This window comes from Myotis lucifugus, unplaced genomic scaffold, assembly GCF_000147115.1.
Source record: "Myotis lucifugus unplaced genomic scaffold, Myoluc2.0 scaffold_239, whole genome shotgun sequence".
In the NCBI taxonomy this organism is placed as follows: domain Eukaryota; kingdom Metazoa; phylum Chordata; class Mammalia; order Chiroptera; family Vespertilionidae; genus Myotis; species Myotis lucifugus.
The window spans coordinates 555,053-571,900 of NW_005871287.1; the positions used below are offsets into that span (position 1 = coordinate 555,053).

Genomic DNA, 16,848 nt, shown 5'->3' on the forward strand with positions numbered 1-16,848 from the left:
CATCTGTTCTTGTCAGGCCACCATCAGGGGACTTGGGCAGTGTTCCTGTTATCTGCCAAAATTCCCAAGACTATAAAAGTACTTGTTCACTGAAAAGGTATAAATGTAAATGTTTATTTAATGTTTATATGTCTACTTAGGTATAAATATTTATAAATAAATAAAACCCCCAGTTAGTATCCTGGTGTATTCTGGAGCAGCCTATTCAGTCTTGACAGAGCCAATGGGACCAGTAACATCTAAGAAGACACCAGTTCTAAAAGCCACCGGACAAACTGCCTTTTTCCTTGAACATCAAAGAGGACTGTGAACCTCAGAAAGAACACGGTAACTCATTCGTTTCTAGTCATGCCAGAATGCCTGTACCCCTTACTTGGACGTGATCTCTTACAGAAATTACAAGCCACCCATAAGCTTAATCGAGATGCCCTGCCAGTGCCACCTCGGACTCTGTACATCCTTTCCAGCCTGGGGACTCAATGTGGATAAAGAAGTTCACGACCCCAGGACTCACCCCAACTTCAAAAGGACTATACCTGCAGAAAATTGTATAATAGACTCAGATGATGCCTGCATCTTCATAGACATGGCTTCAGAAAGACAAGGACAATTTTACCTTATATAGAAAGGTCAAAAAGTGGACTTTAGTCACCTCCCTAAAATGTTTGTATAACGTTGCCATATCTCATGTTTAGTAGCGGATGATTTGGCTGCCTGAAGCGGCCATGATGCCAATATTATGTTTCATTGTATTAATATGTTATATTAACCTTTAATTCTCTTACAGGTTTAAATGTAGCTGTAGCTGTAGACCGGTGATGGTCTACAGTCCATGGTAATCTTTGGAAATAACTGGCAAGTGTCCAGTCTCCCACACTGAGGAACATTGTTATAGCTATGTGTTAGCGGTCCTGGAAGGGGACTGTGTGGGGTGAACCCCAAGAGTAAAGGGTGTCTGGCTGCCAAGAGGGCAGATGCCCAACTGGGCAAAGAAGAATACCCATCAGGTTTTGGTCTCTATTAAAAGACAGCTAACAGTTGGCAGCCTGTACTGTCAGGGATAGTACAAACCTCGGCTGTAGAGAGCTGGGAAAAGCCTATTTGGAATGAAAGGTCTGAGGCATGGTTGTGCATTTATAAGAACATAAAAGAAGGTTTAAAGGCTAATCCGAAAGTATGAAATTTAGAAAGAAGAAGAGAAACGTTAAAAGGACTAACAAGAAAAATCAGAAAATCTTAGAGCAAATCAGTATGTTTTTCTCCTTACATAATTCCTCTGAAATCTGGCAATGCTTAATAAGTCATGGCAATACATTTCTTTGCATGAAATCAATAAGACCGGTTTTCAATAGTAATTTTATTAACCGGAAACTTTGACTGGAATATCATGTTTTAAAGAAACCTGTCTGAGCTCTGAAGATTTGAAGCCAATAAGAGTGCCACAGGAAAAGCCTGGTATCCTGCTTGGGAGCCCTGAAGATGGCTGGCGCTGGAGCGTCAGACCCATGCCCTACCATCACTGGCGGTTGGTAAGAGTAGAAGGGGAGCAATAAGGATGCCTCTGCATCCCTGCGGAACCCCCACTCACTCTGGGCCGCAACGAGTAGGAGGGCTACTGAGATGGGCTTAAAGCCTAGAGCGTGGGCTCAGGTGGAGTTGCTACAGGTGAGGGATTCACCTAACTCAGCAGATACTGCAGGCAGGCCTGATGGCAGCTGAATGGCTTGGCTTCCTGGCCCTACGGGGCACCTTAAGATTCAATCATGAAATTCCAGCAAAGGTAGTCAATTACCATTCTTGTTGTATTTATGCAAATATCAGGCCAAATTGAATACAGTAAATAAATTAATATTGATTTGTCTTTTTAATAGCCATAGAGGAATTTTAAGAAGAAAAATCCTATTTCAATAGAGGTTGTTAAAACTAAAATGGTTTCTTTTCCTTCCACTGGGCCATTTGTTATAGTTTGTCTCTGCCAGGTCACAAGCCCAGCTCCTTCTGTGCCCAGGACAGCAGGGAGCCTGACTGGAAGGTGACCTCTAACCAGGCACACCTGCTGCAGATCACCCTCAAGAAGACAGCGGACCTTGGCGGACCCCTTATAATCCTCCTGATGCTGTTGACTTTCAGCCCTTGCATTATTAACAGACTAGTCCAATTTGTCAAGAAGTGTATAAAAGTAGTTCAGTTGATAGTTCAGTCCGTCTCATGATTGAGCCGGAAGTTCCAAGACAAGGGGGGAATGAAAGGACAGAACGGGGCTGATAACCGTGTTCCTAACTCCTCTTCAAGCAAAAGCCATAGAATGTATCAGTTGCTCAGCCAGCCCTTATCTCAGCCAATAGGAACGCAAGGAAACTAGCCCAAGGCCAAAAGTATGCTAGCCACTTCCTGTCTTTGTGTAACCAGACCCTAGCTGCACCCTACCCTTGCGTCATTAGCCCCCCGGCCATCACTCAACCAACCAGAATCGGCCAAATCAGTGGTCAGAGTGAGGCCCCACCCCCTGACCCAAGCCCTATAAATTCTTTGTTCTCTTAGAACTCGGGGCTCTCTCTTGCATCCAGTAATGGAGGCAGGAGGGGGACCAAGTCCCGGGCTTGAATAAAAGACCCTTTGCTTTTGCATCGGAAAAGGCTCCCTGGTCGTGGATTATTGGGGACCCCGAACTCTGGGCATAACATAATCACCACCTAAAAGAAGACACATCATTTCTTTCTTTTTCTTTAATGATTTCAGAGAGGAAGGGAGAGGGAGAGAGAGATAGAAACATCAATGATGAGAGAGAACCATTTATCTGCTGCCTCCTGCACATCCTGTACTGGGGATCTAGCCCGCAACCCGGGCATGTGCCCTTGACCGGAATTGAACCCGGGATCCTTCAGTCCGCAGGCCAACGCTCTATCCACTAAGCCAAACCGGCTAGGGCAAGACACATCATTTCTATCACCCCAGAACGGTCCTGCCTGTCTCTTTCCAGTCAATTCTCCCCGTGTCCAGAGTTCTGAAGTGTCTAAAAGTAGTATATTGTGTTTGCGTTTTGAAGGGACCACTCTGGCTACAGAGCAGAAGACAGCCCTCAAGGAGAGTGTGGCACTGGCACGAGCTGACTGGTTGCACTGAGGTCGCCTAGCAACCAGACAGCGTGGTGCAAGGGTTGACAGTTCAGTGTGGGGGAAGGCGGTATAGGCCTCGCCCCATCCCATCTAGGCCCCGCCTCACCCCGCTCTGCGAAGGAGCCAGTAGGCAGCGCCGCTCCACGTCGAGGGGCGGGCACAGGCTTCTTATTGGTCAGTTTTCCGGAAGCCATAGGATTCGGAATCTCGTCCGAAGTCGTGCAACCGCCGGCTGCGTGTGGGTGCGTGGTGCGTGGCGGCGGCGCGTGGCGTGTGGTTGGGAGTCGGGGCGGCGCGGCGCGGGCACGCTCACTTCACGTCGGACAGAGTTCCCCTCGCGCTGAGCCTGTTTTCTCCCTTTGCAGTAGCGGAACATGCCCCGCACGGGACACCGCAGCCCCCACCGCACAGCCATATTGCCGGCCGCAGGGTTGTCGCAGCGACTGGGACTGCACGGAAGGGGCTCGGGAACCCCACAGCCCCAGGCCCAGGTGCGCGACTGACCCTCCCGTTCCCAGAACCCGCAGCGCAGGCCAGGATGTTCGTCTTGGTGGAGATGGTGGACACTGTGCGGATCCCCCCGTGGCAGTTTGAGAGGAAGCTCAACGACTCCATTGCCGAGGAACTGAATAAGAAGTTGGCCAACAAGGTACGGGGCCGCCGGGGTCGCGGGTGAGCCCAGGCGCGGGAGGCCCGCACTGCCCACCCGCGTGCCGCGGGCCTGGCCGCGGTCATGCCAAAGCCTTGGGCAAGAAGCTTCTCCTAGAACTCGGTTTTCTCACCTGTACGTGGCAGTCCTTATCCCACAAGGATGTCGGAGGGAACCAAAAGGAAGTCTGGTTTGAGAAAGGCCCCTGTAACTGCGAAGTGCGAGATGCCACACTTCCCAAGTTACTTTGCAATCTTGGGTTCACACTCTGGGCCGCGGGTTCCTTTTGTAAAATCGAAATACTCTGGGCCGCGGGTTCCTTTTGTAAAATCGAAATAATAATTGCTGCCCCGGCGGTATAGCTCAGTGGTCCCGGTCAGGGCACATGGCTCGGTTGAGATCCCCATCCCCAGTGGGGGGCGTGCAGGAGGCAGCCAGTCAGTGATTCATCATTGATGTTTCTCTCTCTCTCTCCCTCTCCCTTCATCTCTGAAATCAATAAAAATGTATTTTTTTTTTAAAAGAAATAATTTCTGTCCAACCATGCATTGTTTTTGTGAAGATGGATGGTCAGGAAGTTTATGCATAATTTTTTTTATTATTATTAATATTTTTATTGATTTCAGAGAGGAAGGGAGAGAGAGAGAGAGAGAGACAGAAACATCAATGAGAGAGAATCATTGATCAGCTGCCTCCTGTACGCCCCACACTGGGGATCAAGCCCACAACCCCGGGCATATGCCCTTGACCAGAATCGAACCTGGCACCCTTCAGCCCGCAGGCCGATGCTCTATCCACTGAGCCAAACCGGCCAGGGCTATCCATTAATTCTTGCAAAAATATGTATGTGCACCTTCTGTGTGCCAGGCCTACGTGCCTTAGTGCCAGCTCGCCAGAAAGTTACTGCCTTTTCTGGAGTAACCCTCCCTCCTCAGTGACTCTGTGACATGTCACTCCTTCCTTCTTAGCACTTTAATTTCTATGCTCTATTTTCTTATTTGTTTAGTGGGTTACGGTTTCTCTCTTTTCCTCTCCATGACAGCAGGGACCTTTGTCTGTCTGCGTTCTCCCCCCAGTATCTCCCCCATATTAGGCAGAGTCTGGCATAGAGCAGATGCCCCATAATTGTCTGTTGATTGAATGAATGACACAGACAAGGTTCTGCCCTGAATGAGAGGATCCCACAGTGGAGTGTGATGACAAGTTGAGGAAAAGGCTATGAAGGACTGGTGTTCGCAGCCTGTGGAAGAAAGGAACTTCTCCAGTGAGGGAGACAAGCTGCTTTGTTAGGGAGAGGAGGAGCTAACTAGAGGATTCCTTTTCTGTGGGGAGAGGGGCTGCCCCAGAGGAGAGTTGTGCAGAAAGAGGAAACAGCATGTGACCTTTGCAGGGAATATTGTACCTTCATGGCATGGAGGAGGCTGGTATGGCCTGGGCAGGGGCCAGCCCGCACAGGGCCTGTAGGACTTCATGGGATATTGGTGTTCATCTGTGGAACAGCAGGTGGGGAGGAGCCAGCCAGGGGAAGACTGGCTGGCCTTAGACAAAGCAAGTCCCTTCCATAGAGGCTCAGCTCACAGAAGGGGTGTGCACATCTAGGGAGCTGGTGGTGGTGGCGAGAACTCATGGAGTCCTGGTGGATGGCTTCTGGTTACTTTGTGATGTAGAAAGCCAGGGGCCTGCCTGTGGGGGATGAAGTGTGATCATCGTGGAGAGCAGGTGTGCAAAGCCCAAGAATGGAACGTAGTCCCTTTGTGGCATGGGTCCTTTAGTGACCTGTTGAGACAAGTCTCTCTTTCTGTTTTTAAAATATGTTTTTATTGATTTTTAGAGATAGAAGAAGGGAGAGAGAGAAACATCATTATGAGAGAGAAGCATTGATTGCATGCCCCCTACTGGGGTCCAGCTTGCAACCCAGGCATGTGCCCTGACTAGGAATTGAACTGGTAATCTTTAGGTGCATGGCACAGCGCTCAACCAACCGAGCCACACCAGCCAGGGTGAGACAAGTCTTTATATTCATATATATATATATATATATATATACGCACTTAAAAAAATTCTTTATTGTTGAAAGTATATATATATATATATTTAAATATATATTTAAATATATTTTTATTGATTTCAGAGAGGAAGGGAGAGGGAGATAGAAACATCAATGTTGAGAGAGAATCATTGATCGGCTGCCTCCTGCATGCCCCCCTACTGGGGATCGAGCCCGCACCCAGACATGTGCCCTTGACCGGACTCGAACCCGGGACCCTTCAGTCCTCAGGCCAACACTATCACTGAGCCAGACTGGCTAAGGCTCTATATTTGAATCATTGAATCATTTGAGAGGAGGCCAAACAGAGAGGTTCATGGTCTAGCTGAGGGCGTAGAGCTTGTGCTGGACTTTGCCTCACCGGGGTGAGGCCTGGCCAGGACTCTGAGTTCTCTGAGCTTCTTGCTAATCCTTGAACCGTCCTCTCATTGGGAGGTGATGATGCTGGTGGCAGATTAGCAGACACCAAGCAAGCGGCCAGTTGTTCGGAGCACCGTGGGGTGGGGATGGGCATGGGATGTTCTCTGCCCAGTCTTGGGACCTTGGCCGCGTGTCACTCTGCCAGCCTCAGTCCCTGTGGCCTTGTCTGTGTATCTGAGACATTGTGAGCAGAACGGAGATGAGTTGTGGTTCTGATGTTCACTGAGCCGTGAGCTCTAGCACGGACGTGGGGACCTTGGGAAGTGTAGGTTTAACCAGGGGTTCCCCTACCACTATCCCTACTGGTAATAGTGATCCTTGATTGAGTGTTAATGTTTCTAGCATGTGAGCCAGGTACTGGGTAGGGGTTTCCCATCCATTCTCTCTCTCTATTTCACAAGCCTGCAACCTGGTATGTCCATTTTCGCAGACGGGGAACCAAGGCTCAGAGATGACCTTGGAGGTCCCACAGGGTGGAGCTGGCGTTGTAACCTGGATCTGCCTTGTCTCCAAAGGCCTGTTCTTCCCAGAGCTCCCCTCCTTCTGAGGTTCCGTATCTGTGCTTACTGTAGGCAGGACCCCAACTCGTCTCCAGCTGTAAAAAGGGGTGATACCTGCCTTGAGGTGGTGGGCCCCAAAAGACACGGCCTGGAGCTGGGCCTCGGGTCATTGAGTGTGTGTGTGTGTGTGTGTGTGTGTGTACCTTGGTGCACATAGGTCGTGTACAACGTGGGACTCTGCATCTGTCTGTTCGACATCACCAAGCTGGAGGATGCTTACGTGTTTCCCGGGGATGGTGCGTCGCACACCAAAGGTGGGTACCCTCTTCTCCTGGGGCATTGGCTCTCCTGAGGCTCGGCTTTCGGGGGTGGGAGTCCTGGTCTGGGGTTGGGAGACCTGCGGCCTAGTCCTGACTGCCAGGAATTGACTGGTGGGCAGACTCTTCTCTCTGGGCCTCAGTTTCCGCATCTGTAAGAAATTCTCAAGGCCTCGAGGGCCATCCATGTTGGAGCACGTGTCAGCACTTAAGCCTTTGAGGCGGATACCATCCATCGCACAGTGGGCCGCAGTGTTCCCAGTCATCTGTTGCCTCGGGTGGTTCACCATGTGCCTTTGGATGTGGTTGCTCCAGATGGGGCTCCCTGGGCACAGGATCGTATTGTCCTGCCCCCCCCCAACCCCCCGCCAGTCCAGTGCCCAAGCCGGCCTGGCACAGGCTTGGTAGAGGCTCCCTGGGGATTTGGTGAGCTGAGCTGATGTTGTGTCCTGTGGGGGACGGGGTTTTTCCATCCCGTGGGTGAGTGACCCTTGGCTGCCCTCATTTGCTCTCCGTGAGGTCAGATGAGGACCATAAATCTTCATGATGGCTTAGATGTCCGTGTGCCTCCTCACACACAGGGAGGGGTGGCCTGCTGCCCCCTCTCCTTCCCCCAAGCCTTCCTGCCCCATGGAGCCTCAAGGAGGCAGCCTGGCAGAGAGCTGGGGGCACGCGGGCCTTGCTGTCCCTTGGCAGCTGAGGGTGCTGGTGGCAGAAGCCTGTGTTCAGGATTAAACCTGTCTGAGGAAGGCAGATTCAGCCACATGGCCCTGTCTGGTGGTCCAGAAAGACGTGGAGTCTCCCCATGGCAGAACAAGGCAGAATAGCTGTGTTACCCAGCCTCTCTGGGCAATAGTATGACAGCTGACAGGGTGAGATTGAGATAATCACTCAGTGGCCAGCAGGGGGCAGCCTCATACTTACATTTTAGCCCTGGGTATTCAGGCCAGTGTGGATGCTCCCCCCACCCCTTCAGTGCTTTAAGCGGGGGCAGGAGTGGCAAGGTGATGGCTTCTGCCAGGCCCTGGCTTGCAGTTGGCGAATGGGGGCCTCCTAGGACAGGGCACGAGGACCCACAGAAGCATGCATGCAAGGTTATCAGCTCTGTCCCCCTTCCTTAATCTCAGGGCACTTGTAGCATTTCAGGTCAGAGCTGTGCCTGGGGCACACTTCACCAGTCAGGGGGAGCCTTTGCCAGGTGCGTCTGCCCTTTTAGAACTTAAAGGAGAGCCTGGAGGAAGGTTGGAATTGACTTTGTTGTCATTGGCCCAGAATCGGCTGCCACTAGAGGGACTCAGGTGTGACTCATCTAATGGGTTTGGGAGCCAGCTCTCAGATCCAGGGCCACTGCTGCTGGCCTCTTATGAGGCCCAAGCGGGGACCTCGCACGGGACGGCATGAGGGTCCCTCTGACTCAGCTGTGGGGCCTGGGCCCACAGGGGGACTCCTGAGTGGACTGCTGGGCAGGCTCCTGGAGCAGCTACGGGCCTCGGAGTCAGTTGCTGGCGAATGAGGGCCGCCCTGGTTGAAGCAGCCATTCCTCATGTGCCTGCTCGTCACTGACATGCTCTCTTCTTTCCAGTTCATTTCCGCTATGTGGTGTTCCATCCGTTCCTGGACGAGATTCTGATTGGAAAGATCAAAGGCTGCAGCCCCGAGGGAGTGCACGGTAATGGCGGCCCTGACTCCTCAGACGACACCTGGGAGCACGGGAAGGGGGGGGACAGTGGCTGGGGCAGTGGCCAGGCCAGATGGCCTCCCATTAGCTTCTGTGCTGGGCCCCGTGGTCTGGGGAGGGCCAGATATAGAAGCAGAATCTCCTGGGGTGAGCAAGAATATTCAGCCCCCTCTTGCGTTCACACCTCAGCGCTATGAGCTTCACCATGAGGCCGGACCTCAGGGGGTCCTGGAGCGGGCGGAGGTGACTCAGGGTGGTCAGCACTGGTCCATGTCGTGTGTGGTGTCCACCTCAGGTTGTGGTGGCTACTCAGGGTGTGTGATGGTATAGGCAGAGGCCCACGTGGAACTCCGAGGTGGGGGGGGCAGATTTCCATGATGACATCTGCCCCATAGGCAGCACACGGTAAGGGGCTTGCCTCCTGAGTTTGCAGACCCCTCAGTGTTGACCTGTCCATGGTAAGCCCCTGTCCCTGGCTGTCCCTTCCAGTCTCTCTAGGGTTCTTCGAGGACATCCTCATCCCCCCCGAGTCACTGCAGCAGCCAGCCAAGTTGTATCCTCCCAGCGTTAAAGCTCGGGCCTCTGAAAGACGGTCCTCACTCCAGGGTGTGGCCGGGTCTTGGGATCTGCAGCTGCCGGCCTCTGCCCACCCGCCAGCTATGCTTGTGTTCTGGAAGCACCGACCTGCCTGTGCTTCCGCACTGACCATGGTGCCCCATGCCTGTGCCTGTCTGGGCTGCCTGTCCTAGCTGTGTGGGTTGTAGGCAGGGATACTGCCACTTCCGGTGCACTTGGCTTAGGTTGTCCCTGCAAGAATCATCTCAAAGATGATTTCCCTTGAGAGCTTTGCCCTGACTGGCTCCTCTCCCCTCCTCTGGTCTGTAAGTGGTAGCATCAGCCTGCACATGAGGGCTTGACCGAGGGTCCTGGCTAGGTGGTTGCCCTCTGCTGGTCTCCCCTGTTGTCCCTGTCCCAGCCCTCGCCTGCTGCATTGCAGATGTCTGTTTCTGTGCATCCTCACTGAAGGGACCCCACTGCTCACTGGGAGGGACCCCATCCTGTCATGACTGTACCCATGATGCCCAGTGCAGGACCTGGCACAGGAGAGGCAGGACCACTAGCTGCCACTAGAGGGCAGTGTGGCTCCGGTGTGGGCTCCTTTGGGAGAACCGGCTGCCCTCCCTGGTTCAGCAGACAGAGCTCTGGCAGGGCCAGGGTCAAGGTCTGTGTGTGATTCCAGAATTTGTCAGAAAACCTGACCCAGTCCTGCTGGTGCTCTCGCCAGCTGTGGGCCCTCGGGCACCTGAGCTCCCACCACCAACCCCTTGCACTGCCTGGTCAGTGTCCCAGGTGCGGATGGAGGGGTGTGAATGGAAAGGGGTGTGGACTCGCACGGTGCCCAGAACACAGGACAGCTTAGCTAACACAGGGCTGACCAGTGTGTTTACTGCTTTACCACAGCCTGTGAGGGGGGCCTTGCTGCAGCCCCCATTTCATAGATGGAGACCCTAGAGGGGGCCTGACCCCAGGTCACAGCTGGTGGGTGGTGGGGCTGATTCTGCACTTGGCAGTTGGTCTCAGAGGATGCACAGGCCGAGTTGGACCCGGCAGGGGGACCCCAGGCAGCAGCTGGCCACGGCCATTCCCGCTTGAGAGGCGAACTCCAACTCTGCTCTCAAGCCTCCTTCTTGCTTTGATGACCTGCAGAGCCTGTGGGTGCTTGGTGGGGGCCCCCGAGTTCCCAACCTGCTCCTGCTCCTCTCCTCGGGCCCAGACCTCACCACATGCTCATGGGCCTGCCAGCCAGAGTGAACTCAATCTGGGATTGGATTTTCGGGGGAAGGGGGGAGGTTCTGTGGGAGGAACCCCCAACCCGCAGGAACTCCCCATGGTCCGGTTGTTGCCTTGACCTGCACCCCGCCCAGCGACGATGCAGAGCAGGTGTGGGTGTGGGAGTATGAGACGGAGGAAGGAGCACACGACCTGTACATGGACACCGGCGAGGAGATCCGCTTCCGGGTGGTGGATGAGAGCTTTGTGGACACGTCCCCCACCGGGCCCAGCTCCGCCGAGGTGGCCTCTACCAGTGAGGAGCCGCCAAAGAAGGAGGCCCCGTACACACTTGTGGTGAGATGTCGCGTGTGCTGCCGAAACCCTGGGGCTGTGGTGTGGGAGCCGCTTCTTTGGGTGGTGACTTGGGTCCCGCTCCTGGAGCCCCTCCCCCAGCAGGTCAGAGTGCAGTCATGTCTCCCTGGGAGCTGGGTTTCTGTGGCTGGGCCGTAGTCCTTGTGCGGAGTTGCAGGCCGTGTGGTGCGAGGGACAGCCGAGCCCAATGACAAGGCCACTGATAATGGAAGAACCAAGGAGGGGACTTGGGAGGAGTCAGTCTCAAGGGTATGGGTAGGGCTTCAGGGAGGGCGACCCTCAGGGCTGCTCCCACACCAGACCCCGCACGGGCCTGAGGTGACAGGGAAGCTGTGACCGGCCAGAGCTGACGGGTTCGTTTTGCCTTTTACCCTCATGAACTCAGTGAAAAAGTGGGTTTCAGGGCCGTCTGGTGTCAGGTCAGCCCCAGGTTGTCCACTTTGGGGGCAGCTGTGTCTGTCAGAAACGCAGGTGGCCCCGGGCATCCTGCTGGGGCTCAAGGTCACCAGGCCTTTCTGGCAGGAAGAGACCGCAGGTGGCTCGGGAGGGCACGCTCACCACTCAGCACGCTCACCACTCACCTGCGGTGCTTCTGGACGGGCCTGGGTACCCCAAGGCCTTGGGGCCAGGGCAGTGTCCTCACAGGCCTTACAAGTTGGGGCAGGAGGAGAGTCTGGCTGTGTGCGCCCATGTGCCAGCTGGGAGCACTGGGCCTGCTGGGTACCCTGAACAAAGGGCTCCTTTTGCCTCCTGAGTTGGCTCAAGCCCTGAAGGTAGATGAAATGTGCCTGTTCTCTCCCCCCGCAGGGATCCATTAGTGAGCCGGGCCTGGGCCTCCTCTCCTGGTGGACGAGCAGTTAGCCCTGGTGCTGGACGTGGACCAGCCCAGTCCACAGGCCCTACCCCAGCCTCGAAGGTGCCTGAAGACAGCAGCAGCCCAGATGCCGAGGGGCAGTCTGCAGAGTCTGCAGTAGGAGCTGCTGGTGGGGCCAGGAGTGCCCTGCCAGCTCGTCGCCTCCCTGCCATCCTGGCCTTGCTCCTCTTCCCAGAAGTCCCGCTCTCAGGGACAGAGACTTCAATAAACAATGGCAACGTCAGCTGAGGAGCCACCTGTCTCACTGGCTGCTGTACGACCTGAGGTCACCGAGTTGCCACAGCTGGGACAGCATGTCCTCCCTCTTCAAATCACTTGTGGAGACGGCCCCCCACACATGGCAGGGTTGGGGGCTGAGATCCAGGCTGCCGCAGGCCAGGTGTTGGGCCGGTTGAGCTTGGTGGCTCCCTAAGGTCACACAGGGAGCGAGAGGCCAGCCCGGGGTAGCTGCCCGGGGCCGTGGAGCCATCAGTTGCTGAGAAGAGTGAGGATTAAGGGACAAGTACCTTCCTTCCCACTAATGTGGAAGGTGGAGGCCATGGGCTTTGCTGGCTCCAGGTGAGGACTGGTGGGCCCTTCCTCCCATCCGTATAGCAGGAAGCTTGGGGACAGCTGTCACTCTCAGACCATGGCCACAACAGGAACACCCTGTGGGTCTGCTGCGGCCCCCAGATCCTGGCATGAGGGCAAGTACCACTGTTTATTCAGAATGGCTCTGCCACGTTCACCTACTTCGTGGGCCAGGACACTGGTTTTGTAGTAAATCTAGGTGAAGGGCCCCTGCCCCTGCCCTTGCCCTTTTGGCCCACAAATGGCACCGGAGGTGTGGGTAGTGCCAGTGGGTGTGGCTCCAGGGGGAGGAGCAGCTGTGGAATAGGTGCCTGCCACTGCCTCCTGCCGAGGGCCAGGAGTGCGCATGGACAAGCCGTGACCTTGGACAGGGTGGCCTGTGTCCACTTGTGTCTGGAGGACTGAAGGCCCAGCGGAAGGGGAGGCAGTGGTACCGGAGTCTGGCAGGTGCCTCCAGGGCCCTGGTTTTAGCTGCATCGGAGGGGAAGGGCTTTCCCTGGGAGGCCCACCGGGGAAGGAGGGAGAAGGGGGGTCTGCTGGCTCCCGTCTGCTTCACTGCTGTGACCGGTCCAGCTGATTACTGAGGGCCTCCACCAACCTTGGTGAAAAGAGCCCCCCAAACCCTGGAGTTGGTAACAGCACAGACACCACCACTCACACAGGAACAGTCACTGAATGTGGGTTCTTATTTTCCTTGTAAGATTAAAAGGTTCTTTAAAATCCTTCAGCCACCAGTGAAATGATCAGACAGGAGAAAAACTTTACATAGGAGTCTTGTCATCAAAAATAAATACAGCTGCATGGAGGTGCTCAAGATCTGAACCAAACGAAAAACGGGAAGGCAGGTTAACAACCCTCCAACCATGGGCTGTCCGTGGGCTGAGGGAGGCGGGCAGGAGGCCTGGCCATGCCTTCTCCGTGCAGGAAGCCCGCGTGGGTCGGGTCAGATCTGCTTCTGGTGACATGCAGCACCCCACGGTGACGCGAGCGGAGTCTGAGGTGGGGCAGGACCTACTGCTGCAGCTCCTTCATCCTGTTGAGGGCGCTGCCTGCGCGGAACCACTCGATCTGGCCCTCGTTGAAGGTGTGGTTCAGGAGGATGGTCTCCTGGGAGCCGTTGGGGTGCTTGATGATGCATGTCAGGGGCTGCAAGAAAGGAGGCGGGTGTGGGTGGAATGGCTCTTAGGCACATGGCCCTGGGTTCTGCTGGAGGGGCGGGGCACCGCCTGGGGCCTTGGGTGCCAACAGGTGAACCAAGTCCTAGGCCAGGTCTGGGCCGAGGCAGTGGTAAGACCTGAATAATACAACTGCTCTCTGGGGATTGCCTGGAGAATTTAAGGGCCCTTCCAGTTGCAACAAAGGCTCACGGGAAGAGGTGCAGGTGGGGCCAGGTGTAGGAAGGGAAGCAAGGTGGCTGCCCCCTGCAGGCCCCCCTCAGGAGGGCCCTTGGAGAGATGGGATGGCCGGCCTGGCCCCCTGACCTTGCCAGGGGCAAAGTCCTTCAGGCCCTGGATGGTCAGCTTGTCCACGGGGTGAATCTTGTTGTAGTCGGCTGGGTCAGCGAAGGTGAGGGGCAGCAGGCCCTGCTTCTTCAGGTTGGTTTCTGGAAGGCAGAAAGCACGTTCAGTCCACATGGGCAGGGCCTGTCCCCCTTCTCTGCAGGAACCTCCCCAGCCAGAGAGCTGCTTTTCCTAAGTGCAGTCAGGGCTCTGGGAGACACCCTAGCCCTGCCACCTGGGGACAAACCTGGGACAGTGACTACAAGGCCCAGATCGGCTGCATTCCCAGTGATGCGCTGCCTCTCGCTAGGGTCCTACAGTGTGTGCTGGTGCTATGTCTCTGTAAGCCTTCCTGGTGGACATTCACCAGCAGAAACCCTGTTGACCATGTGGCCTGGATTTCAACTGTTTAGGTCCATAAGTCTGGAAGCAAGATCAGTGCTTGCCAGAGACTGGAAGTTGTGGGTGTCAGACTCAACATGAATCTGAAGGGGCAGAGGCTGGCGGGTGTGGAAACCAGGAGCCATGGGCACAGCCTAGAAACCAGGCACATGGTTCCAGACCCAACGCTGGGCCTGGCTCCAGCTCACCGTGGATCCTGGCAAAGCTCTTGGTGATGATGGCCCGACCCCCGAGGTGGCGGGGCTCCAGCGCCGCATGCTCCCGGCTTGAGCCCTCGCCATAGTTCTCGTCTCCAATCACCACCCACTGGATGCCATGTTTCTGTCAGGAGAGGGAGGAGTGAGGTATGAGGAAGAGGAGGACCTGGCCCCTGCCCACCCTGCCTCTGGGCTTCCTGAAGTTCACAGGTCATGGGACTGGAGAGGCCCCTCCTCACCTGCTCCCCAAGGACAGGTAAGGCAGAGGTGAGGCAGGCCCTGACTACAGTGGGCAAGGGGAGGTGCACCCCACCAAGGTGGTCGGCACAGAGGCAGGCTGGGTGGAGGCCACAGTGTGGGAGCAGAGACCAGAGCAGTGGGTGTTCAGTGGAGGTGACATACATGGAGCTGCCTCCATGGCACTGGACATCGTTCAACTGCAGAGCTACTGGTGTGGGCTCCTGGGTGGGGAGCACCCCTCCCCTGGGCCACCCACTCTGCCCCACCCAGCCACCAGGAGGTGCCAGGGACCCCGCTCCCCTGTTCCCACTGACTGACCCACCTTATAGTAGCGGGCAGTGTCAGGGACAGGACCAAACTCCTGGGTGACAGCATTGCGCACAGAGTTGGCCTTGCCATTTTCAATGTTGATGGCACCAATGAGCAAGTTGTTGGAGATGTTGTCCAGGTGCCCACGGAACTTGAGCCAGGGGCCGGCGGCGGAGATGTGGTCAGTGGTACACTTCCCTTTGACCTTGGGTGGGTGGGCAGAGAGGACAGAGGTTGGTGCATGGCCCTTGACTGGTGGATTAGGGGAGAAGCCCTCTAGAGGCAGGCAGCAGACCCAGTGACAGAGAAGAGGTGCAAGATGTGTGGTTGCAGCCCTGGCATTGTCACCTGTGGGCAAAAGGGCTCAGGCAAGGCCGTCAGCCACCCCTCAAAGGCCCTGGGAGTGAGCTCCCCCGGAACGGACACTCAAAGGGGCAGAGGCGAGTCAGGGCCGCCAGGCAGGTCTGCTCGCCATGCCTTCAGGCCGAGGCCCCAGGAAGAGAAAGAAGCCCGGGCTCACTGCTGCCTGTGCCGCTGTCTGGAGACTCCCTAGTAAACAGCATCATGCGTGTCCACGCTGGTGCAAGGCCTCCGCCCACACCACAAAGGCTGGTATCTGCTCAGCTCCGAACACAGGCCGCACCACCAGTGCCCAGTTTTGGGAACAGAGCAATCGACGGCTCCACCGAGGGGTGGAGACCCGCTGTGCTGGGTCGTCACACATGCCTTTCTTGCCCTCCCTGTGGGGCATTCACTGCCCACACCCACTGGAGGCGGCCCTCCCAGCAGCAGCCAGATGGCAGGAGCCCCAGACAGCGGCTGCCCAGATCCAGCTCTGCCCGGCACAGGGCAGTGAAGGGGACACTGGGCTGCAGATGCCCGTGCTCCCTTCCCGCCCTCACCTTAACCTTGCCCTTCTCCTCCCCAGGCCCAGGGGAGCACACGTGGTTTCATGGCCGTCCTGCCGGTCAGGAAAGGGTGCCTGGCAGGCTGGGGCTGTTCTCCTCGTCCCCACGTTGCTGACCTTGATCAGGATTTGAAGGTCCTCCAGGTCTTTGCCGTCCCATTTTTCAAAAGGCTCCAGAAGCTGCAGGCGCTGGCTGGTGGGGCTCACGTCCACCCGCTGCCCACTGCCGTCCTTGGGAGGGTGCTGGTAGGTGTCCTGCCCAGGGTCGAAATTCTGTGGGGGGACAGGGACATGGGTGTTGAATCCTCAGTCCCCTCTCACAGGAAGCAAGCTCCCTGTGCCTGACCCCTTCCCTCCCAACGAACATAGCTGCTTTACTGTCACTAACGGTACCACCACGCCCAGGGCCCAGATGTTGGGAAGGAAGTGTGTTGGCCACACTGTGGCCCGGGGCCTGCAGGGCTGAGAGCACGGGGTACCGTGCCCGGTGCCCGCTCACCGTGTGGGGAAGCTCGTCTGCGTTCGGGGCCTCCAGCTTGAACTTCTTGCCATCCTGAAGTCAGTCTCTGGGTTGAACTTGAGGGTGCCAGCAATGGCCAGGGCTGTGACAATCTGAAAGGGAGGCGGTCAGTTTGTTGGTTAACACTGAACGCCACTCCAGTCCCCCATCTCCAGCCAAAGCCAAATCAAAACGGAGCACAGCCCAGGAAATTTCCATGTCTCTGCAGAGGCCAGAGCTGCAGGAATAGCTCTGGGACCACCAGCCATCGGGTCTGCAGAGGACTTGAACCCAGGGCAGGCTGGCCTTGACCACTCCCCACTGGGGTCTGGACCTGTGTCCTCCTCAGGGCAGGGCCAGCACTGCTGGGTATACTCTCCTCTCCCAGGTGTGCCACCCTGGACAGGGAGAGGCCCTGCTGTGATAAAAATGTCCCGAAGTGGACATTTTGGCCCAGTGGATAGAGTGTCGGCCTGTGG

The 16,848-nt window shown here is 56.0% G+C and overlaps 2 protein-coding genes across 4 annotated transcripts in view; one reads left to right on the plus strand and one right to left on the minus strand.

Annotated features, from left to right (window-relative positions):
* The first annotated feature begins 3,313 nt into the window (after nucleotides 1-3,313).
* POLR3H (RNA polymerase III subunit H) lies at nucleotides 3,314-12,040 on the plus strand. Of its 3 annotated transcripts, none has more exons than XM_006098522.3 (7): nucleotides 3,314-3,358; nucleotides 3,482-3,765; nucleotides 6,950-7,046; nucleotides 8,632-8,718; nucleotides 9,217-9,280; nucleotides 10,653-10,854; nucleotides 11,680-12,040. In XM_006098522.3, exons 2-7 carry the CDS (start codon nucleotides 3,655-3,657, stop codon nucleotides 11,731-11,733), a joined length of 615 nt encoding a protein of 204 aa, XP_006098584.1. In that variant the 5' UTR covers nucleotides 3,314-3,358; nucleotides 3,482-3,654; the 3' UTR covers nucleotides 11,734-12,040. The 3 variants fall into 3 exon arrangements, with proteins under 3 accessions (XP_006098584.1, XP_006098585.1, XP_023618047.1); XM_006098523.3 differs by having other exon boundaries at nucleotides 3,337-3,365; XM_023762279.1 differs by lacking the exons at nucleotides 3,314-3,358; nucleotides 9,217-9,280 and having other exon boundaries at nucleotides 3,377-3,765; nucleotides 10,625-10,854.
* A 943-nt stretch (nucleotides 12,041-12,983) lies between these two features.
* The window catches only part of ACO2 (aconitase 2), a 43,472-nt gene continuing 39,607 nt past the window's right edge, over nucleotides 12,984-16,848 (minus strand). Inside the window, 7 exon segments of the mRNA XM_006109798.3 lie at nucleotides 12,984-13,462; nucleotides 13,798-13,919; nucleotides 14,406-14,538; nucleotides 14,977-15,168; nucleotides 15,988-16,143; nucleotides 16,370-16,425; nucleotides 16,428-16,482. Of these exon segments, the coding sequence (XP_006109860.1) occupies nucleotides 13,328-13,462; nucleotides 13,798-13,919; nucleotides 14,406-14,538; nucleotides 14,977-15,168; nucleotides 15,988-16,143; nucleotides 16,370-16,425; nucleotides 16,428-16,482 (849 nt within the window). The 3' untranslated portion in view covers nucleotides 12,984-13,327.

Excerpts from the sequence above, each read along its gene's own strand:
- POLR3H (XM_006098522.3), top strand. The coding sequence starts at position 3,655 with ATGTTCGTCTTGGTGGAGATGGTGGACACTGTGCGGATCCCCCCGTGG. Across the intron at positions 8,719-9,216 it reads CAGCCCCGAGGGAGTGCACG|TCTCTCTAGGGTTCTTCGAG; the intron begins GTAATGGCGGCC and ends TGTCCCTTCCAG. Across the intron at positions 9,281-10,652 it reads CTGCAGCAGCCAGCCAAGTT|CGACGATGCAGAGCAGGTGT; the intron begins GTATCCTCCCAG and ends CACCCCGCCCAG.